This window comes from Lutra lutra, chromosome 14 (assembly GCF_902655055.1).
Source record: "Lutra lutra chromosome 14, mLutLut1.2, whole genome shotgun sequence".
In the NCBI taxonomy this organism is placed as follows: Eukaryota; Metazoa; Chordata; class Mammalia; order Carnivora; family Mustelidae; genus Lutra; species Lutra lutra.
In genome coordinates, this window is record NC_062291.1 from 78,463,668 (window position 1) to 78,471,309 (window position 7,642).

The following is a 7,642-nucleotide window of genomic DNA, read 5'->3' on the forward strand; positions in this document are numbered from 1 at the left end:
GCACAGTGATGTACAGCAGATCTTTTGAATTATTCATGTTGTACAACCAAAGTGTATGCCCATTGATTGGCAACTCCCCATTTCCCCCATTCCCAGTCCCCGGCAACCACCATCTTATTCTTTGATTCTATGAGTTTGATTATTTTTTTAAACAAAAAACAATTCCACAGCATTTGTTGTCCTCTGGTAATAACATAGAGGTATTCAAAACAATACAAGCAAAAGTTTTAGAACTACATTTCCAACAAAGGACATCTAAAGAAATAAACAACATGACTGTCTCAAGAATTTCTCACTTTGTTGATCATTTCTAGTTGGAGACACTTTAGAGGAGGGTAATATTATCTCCTTTTAGCACGATCCAACCTAGTTGTTTTCTTGACTTTGTTTCAGAATGAATCTCTTTGGCATCACCTAATATGAGGTTCATGTACTCATCAAAACCAGTGATACAGCCCTCTACCTGCATGATTACTTGCTCATAAGGCCTCACCTGAATCTGAGATCTACTTTGCAAGTATCTGAAGATGAGGTTGATGGGCTGAACCATCACCTTCTGCACTCTTTGGCCCAGGCCACAGTGCACCATGGTGGAAACTGACAAAGACCGCCCATGAGTTTGACTATTTTAGGTGCCTCATGAAAGTGAAATCGTGTTCTCTTTGTCTTTCTGTGAATTCCATGAAGTTGCAGGATACAAACGCAACATATAAAAATCAGTTCTGTTTCTAAACCATAGCAAGGAGCCACCTGAAAAGGACATTAGGAAAACATTTCCCTTTAAAATGGCACAAAAAAGAATATAACACTCAGGAATAAATTTAATTGAGGAGATGAAAGATGTGTACATTGCAAGCTATGAAACATTGGTGAAAGAAATTAAAGACACAAACAAATGGAGTGACATCTTCTGTTCATGGGCTAGAAGAAGAATATTATTAAAATGCCTATACCACTCAAAGTGATACAAAGATTCAGTGCAATCTCTATTAAAATCCCTGTCTTCTTTTTTTTTCAGAAATGGAAAGAAATTCTAAAATTCATATGGAACCACAAAAGACCTTGAATAGCCAAGTCTATCTTAAGAGAGAGGAACAAAGCTGAAGGTATCACACTTCCTGATTTCAAAGTATATTAGAAACCTACAGTAAATAAAACAGTATGATATTGGCATAAACACAGACATATATACCAGTGGTACAGAACAGAGAAGCCAGATATAAATCCATGCATATATGATCAACAGATCTCTGACAGGGGTGCTAAGAATACACAATGGGGAAAGGAGTCTCTTTGATAAATGGTGTTGGGAAAAACTGGATATTCTCTTGCAAAGAATGAAATTGGACACTTGTTTTACACCATACATAAAAATCAGTTCAAAATTGGTTAAAGACTTAAACATAAGGCCTGAAACTATAAAATTCCTAGGAGAAAACAAGGTAAAATCTTTGTGACATTGGTCTTGGCAATGATTTCATGGATATGACAACAAAATCATGAGCAACAAAAGCAAAAATAGTCTCATTTGAGGCTACATCAGACTAAAAACTTTTTGCACAGCAAAGGAAGCAACCAACAGAGTGGGAAGGCCATCTATGGGGTGGGAGGAAATATTTGTAAGCTATATATCTGATAAGAGGTTAATTCTCAAAATATATGAGGAACTCCCACAACTCAGTAACAGGAAACCTAATTACCAAATATTCAAAGTGGGCTAACAGCTTGACTAGACACTTCTCCAAACTGGTCTTACAAATGGCCAACAAGTACATGGAAAGATGCTCAACGTCACTGGTCTCAGGGAATTGCAAATCAAAACCACAATGAGCTATCATTCTCACACCTGTTAGGATGGCTCTTATCCAAAACACAAAAGACTGCAAATGTTGGTCAGGATGTAGAGTAATTGGAACCCTTGTACACTACTGGTGGGATGGCATGGTTTTCAATATTTTATTAAGCCTACTGTTACATTAGCCTTGGAATTCAGCTTCTGTTGCAACATGCTGTTACCGCAGGGGAAAACTGTGATTCCCTCCGGAGTACATAATCCTTACGTCTCTGGGCACAAAGACATCCTCTGTCTGAAGGTCTGAAAAAGAAAAAGAAAAAATCAGGGAGCAAGTTACCACTAGCCCAGCAGGTGGAGAGATCGAACTGTCTGGAATTCCTTAGACTACGCAGCCTGTCAGTTACTGTCTGTTAGTGTGGAATTCATTACAGAGTAGACCTAACTTTCTGAGAAGAGAGCATGAATTTCTCCTTTAGCCAGTTTGAAAACATTTAAGGCAGACTTAAAAGTCAACAATGGCTATGGGCTCTGGAGTTCTGCATTCTAGCATGGCCCAGCAGGGTTACCCTGGGGGCTCAGCTCTTAGATTAAGTTGAGTGTTTTGTGAAGCATCAAAGACCCAACATTTCTCAAAAAGTGCCAGGGAGAATCTTGTTTCCCAGGCAACAGCTTTTCTATTGCTGTCCCTCAGCTGGCTCCCACAAATTAATCATGAATATAAATGAAATGCTTCTCAAGGTAAGTCACTGGTGCCCTGCTCTGCCTGTTGTGACAGCAGTGGAAAAAGGAAGGAAAAAAGAAACAGAATGAGGTCTTAACAAAATCAATGGTGCAACTCAAAGCTAAGTGTCCACAGTATAGCTGAGTGGCTTTAACGCTGGTCAAAATAGGGTCTGCCAACCTCAGAAGCACATACTACAGAAGCATTTCCTACCCTCACAGGAGCGGGTGCTTCCTGATAGGAGGTGTTCTTTCTGCCTTCGATGCCATCTAACAGGGAGCGTGGACTGCTCACACACTCTTGTACCTTCAGACGCTGCTCATACCAGTGGTTTAGACCAGGGTTTCACTTTTGAAGTGCGTATTCTTTCCAATGTCAAAACATGTCAACTTGAGTGTTTTGGGTTGTGGTGATAGAAAGTCAACTCAAGCTGGATTAAACTAGAAATCCATTGTTTGCTGAAGAAGAAGTCCAAAGACAGGGTGCGCTTTGGGTGGGTTGATGTAACTAGGCTCACAATATAATTGAGACCCAGGCTGTCTCTGTGATTCTGCTCTGTGGTTCAATGTCAACGGCATCCTAAAGCTGGTTCTCCTTCTCATCCGAGGGTGGCTTCTGGCAGCAACCAGGCTGTGTGTTCTCCCTTGCTCATATCCAACAGAACAAAGGGAAGCCTGCTTCTGGAAGCCTTTCAGAGGAGCAGGGAAGAAAGTTATGGGAAATTTCCAGAAAAACCTTAGCATATTTCATTAACCCGAAGCATATCACAATACCCATTCCAAACTACTTCTTGGTAAAGAGGAAGGGAGTTCCCTTGGACCAATCAGGCACATGCCTAGAGCCACAGGTGGTAAAGTCAGCTTCTCCTGAGTTATGGAGATTTTTGGGGAAGGAGGTAGATAGCTGAATCAAATCCGAGCACTATTAGAAAAGACACAGGACAAATATGTGGCTAGGCAGTCATGTATTTAGCTACTGTTAACCAGCTAAAAGTTTGAATAGCCCACTTTCCTTTCTAGGTTGCAGTTTCAATTCAAATGCCATTTCTTGTTCAATTCTTCAAGTCCTTCCTCTGGACTTGTTATGGATGGAATGTTTGTGTCCCCCTCCTAAAACTCACATGTTGAAATCCTAACCCCCAGGGTGGTGGTGTTAAGAGGTGGGACCTTTGAGAAGTGATTAGGTCATGAGGGTAGAGCTCTGATGAATGAAATTGTGCCCATAGAAGGCACATGGGGAAGTTTGTCCTTTCTCTCTCTAATTATTTCTAAAGATATTTTTATACAGGTATCAGAAAGTATGGAGAATAATACAAGCTTTCAGATACCAGCACCTAGAACTTTCTAAATGTTAGTTCAAATCTTTTCCTTTATAAAAAAAATAAATGATGATGGTTAACATGGAGGATTCTTTCCCATCCCTTCTTCCCAGACCAAGGACTACTGTGAATTTGGTGAGTATAATTCCAGTCCATTGCTTGGGATGCATGTACATTGTTTATTTGTTTTAATCACTTTTTAGAGCCCACTGAAGTTTGTATCTTTTTTCCTCAGCCAGGCTCCAAGGTCTTTGAGCAGTGAGAAAACCACACTTCCAGAAAGCTTACTATGTGCCAGATACCATCCTAAACCCTTTACATACACTATCCCCTCTAATCCTCATAATAGCTTTATTATTTGGGCACTACCATGATTTTAGTTTTACAGATGAGGAAATAGAGGCACAAACAGGCCCAAGGTCAAGCAGCCAGTCAGTAGCTGAGGAAGCCTATGCTTATGCTCACCGTGTGGGCTACCCCCCTTCCCTTTGTTCTTCCTGACTGTTCACGTAGCTATCACAAAAGGCCAGAGACCAGGGGGTTTATAAACAACAGAATGTATTCCTCCAGTTCTGGAGGTGGGAACTCTGAGGTCAGGGCGCCATCTTGTTGTGTGTTCAACATGGCGGAAGGGGCGACTATCTCTCTGAGGTCTTTTTTTTTTTTTTTTTTTTTTTTTTTTAATATTTTTATTTATTTATTTGACAGAGATCACAAGTAGGCAGAGAGGCAGGCAGAGAGAGAGGAGGAAGCAGGCTCCCTGCAGAGCAGAGAGTCCGATGCGGGGCTCGATCCCACGACCCTGGGATCATGACCTGAGCCGAGGGCAGAGGCTTTAACCCACTGAGCCACCCAGACGCCCCTCTCTGAGGTCTTTTTTATAAAGGCACCATCCCACTGATGAAGGCTCCACCTTTGTGATCAAATCACCTCCCAAAGGACCCATCTACTAATACCATCTCATTGGGGATTAGGTTTTCAACATATGACTGGGGCGGGGGGCGGACACACACAAACAGATCATAGCACTGCCCCTCACCTTGAGCTCTTCTACCGACAGCCATCACACTAACCTCAAGCTATGATATTATCCCTGCTCATCCTCTGGGCCTCAGAGGTCTTGACACACTAGCTTGACTCTTTTATCCCCAGAAGGAATGAACTAGAAAAGAAAATCTGAAGAGGATGTTGGTTACTCAATAGCATCCTTTCTGGAATCTTCCTCATTAACAAGGACCACACAGAGGGGATCCCATGCTAGGCCTTGAGGTGAGGGGTACTGGGAGCAATGCAGGGCCTCCTGACTTCTGGCCCCACACCAGGCTGTCTGTAGCTGTGTGCTTGTATCTCTGTGTCAAAAACCATTACGGCAGAAAATAAATAAATTTTAGGTATATCCCATAACAGTAACATACATTAACATGTCATTTTAATAATATTGAAACAATATTATAATCAATATCCACAATATATATGGCTACAGTAATTATAACCGTTAGCACTTTTATTTTTTTATTTTTGTTAAGATTTTTATTTACTTATTTGACAGAGAGAGACACAACAAGAGAGGGAACACAAGCAGGGGGAGTGGCATATGGAGAAGCAGCTCCCTGCCAAGCAGGGAGCCTGATGTGGGGCTTGAACCCAGGACCCTGGGATCATGACCTGAGCTGAGGGCAGACACTTAACGATGGAGCTACACAGGTGCCCCAACAGCTAACGCTTTTATAGAACTTACCATGTGCCAGATATTCTAAGCATGTATTAATTCAATCAGTCTTTACAACGATCTTATGAGGAAGCTGACCCTCATATTACAGATGAGAAAACTGAAGGACAGAGCAATGGAGAAATAGATGTTTATATTGGGGCACCTGAATGGCTCAGTCGGTTGTGCGTCCAACTCTTGGCTTTGGCTCAGGTCATGATCTCAGGGTCCTGAGATGGAGCCCTGTATTGGGCTCCAGGCTCAGCATGGAGTCTGCTTGTCTCCTTCCCTCTGCCCCTCCCCCCACTCGCTCACGGTGCCCTCCCTCCCTCTCTCTAATAAATAGATAAATAAAATCTAAAAAAAAAAAAAAAGAAAGAAATGTTTATATAGGTACTCATATAATGAACTCAACAAATCATGTGTGCCCACTGAAAACTGAAGATACAAAGATGCCTATGGCAGGTTTCTGTTCTCAAGGAGCTTACAATTTTATTCAATCATTCATTCATTCATTCATTCTTCATTCCATACAATGCATTGAGCACTTACATATTGTGCCTATCACTGATCTAGTGAAGAAAATAAGAGACAGATTCCCTTACAACTGGGTGGGGAAGGCACTCAATAAAGAGATGAACAATAAAGAGATAAACATGGACTATGGTGTCAGGAATGATAAGAACCGTGGCGGGAAAGTGGCAGGTAAGGGGGAGGATCACCAAGGGCTCATCTTCTGGGTGCTGGGAGGCCCCTGTGGGGCGGAGAACTTCATAGCAAGTGTGTCTTTTATGTTGTTGAACTCTGTGGAGAAGAGCACACCAGGAACCCCAAATAGGTTCCCCTCCCTGCATCAAGGGGAACGCTCGCCAGAGGAACCATTTGGAGTCCTGGTAGGAGGGAGTTGCAAGGGACCTCTTGTAGGATATGTTTGTGCTGGATCGTTCTAAGGAGGGCTCAGGGAAGCAGGGGCTAGTTCTGGATTGCGTGTTGTCAAGAAGTGGGTCAGTTCATAGATCCAGTGTCTCGCTCTGTTCAGGAGGCTGAAGAATGAAGGTGGCGGGGGGAGGTGGATGGCACTGACAAAGAGCAGCGATCCCCTGAAGGGATCCTTAATCACTTCTGCTGCTCAGGATGGCCTCATGTAGAAGCATTGTCCGTGTGGCTTCTCCTGCCCACAGAAAACACTGTTCATATCCTGATGATCAGAGGGGCTAATTTTCACTTTCTTAAGGCTCACTGTATGCCAGGCACTGTCAGAAACACATTCAATCCCTACAGCAACAGTGTTTAGTAGCTTTTTTTCTCACATTATGAATTAATAAATTGAGGTTCAAAAAGATGATGTGAGTTGGTCGAGCAGAGTGGTTAAGTCTATGTCTGCCAGGCTCCAAAACCCACATTCTTAACCACTCCACCATAATCCTGCTAACAGCAAAGTATAAAGCAGATTGCATTAAACCTTACACATTTCATATTCTCCCTCCCTCCCTCCTTGCCTCAGCACCCCCCCCCCCCCCGTCCACCCCCTTTCCACTCCTTCTCCTACCTAACCATGGAAGTGTTTAGATATGCCATATGCCCAGACCTTGTTGGTCAGCATTTTGAGGGCTAGAGTTTTTTTTTACCAGGCAGTCTTGACCTAAAAGATACTCAGAAGTTATCTCTGAAGGATGGAGAGTTGATGTAAATGCAGGTAGAGAGGGGGTTTAATCACGTCGAATCTTCTGAAAGCTGACTTGGATTTTATGGGCTTTGCTTACTGTGCGCTGTAAATGAATGCCATGAAGTCAGCCATCTCCCCAAACCAGACTGGTGGAAACAATTCTATTTTAGATTGAGAGTGTGCTACATCATGCTTGGAAGACTTGAACTGAGAACAAACTTGGCAGACACACTCCACCTCACCTCTGTCGAGGGTCTCATATTCCCCGTTGTTCTGGGTTATGTGAAGATTGGTAAAGAAATAACGGAATTCTAAATATTTGAGCAACTGTGTGTGTGTGCTGCTTGCAAGTTTTGGTTGAGTTTTTAGGGTAGAGATCATTGGCATTTCTTTGAGAAGTAAGGCTCTGTTCTAGAACTAGGGATCATGCTTAT

At 42.5% G+C, this 7,642-nt stretch overlaps 1 protein-coding gene across 1 annotated transcript; it reads right to left on the reverse strand.

The window, feature by feature from the left end:
• Positions 1 to 285: 285 nt before the first annotated feature.
• LOC125085011 (small nuclear ribonucleoprotein E-like) lies at positions 286 to 605 on the reverse strand. The gene has a single exon (XM_047703118.1). It carries the CDS (start codon positions 587 to 589, stop codon positions 326 to 328), a length of 264 nt encoding a protein of 87 aa, XP_047559074.1. The 5' UTR covers positions 590 to 605; the 3' UTR covers positions 286 to 325.
• Positions 606 to 7,642: the final 7,037 nt, after the last annotated feature.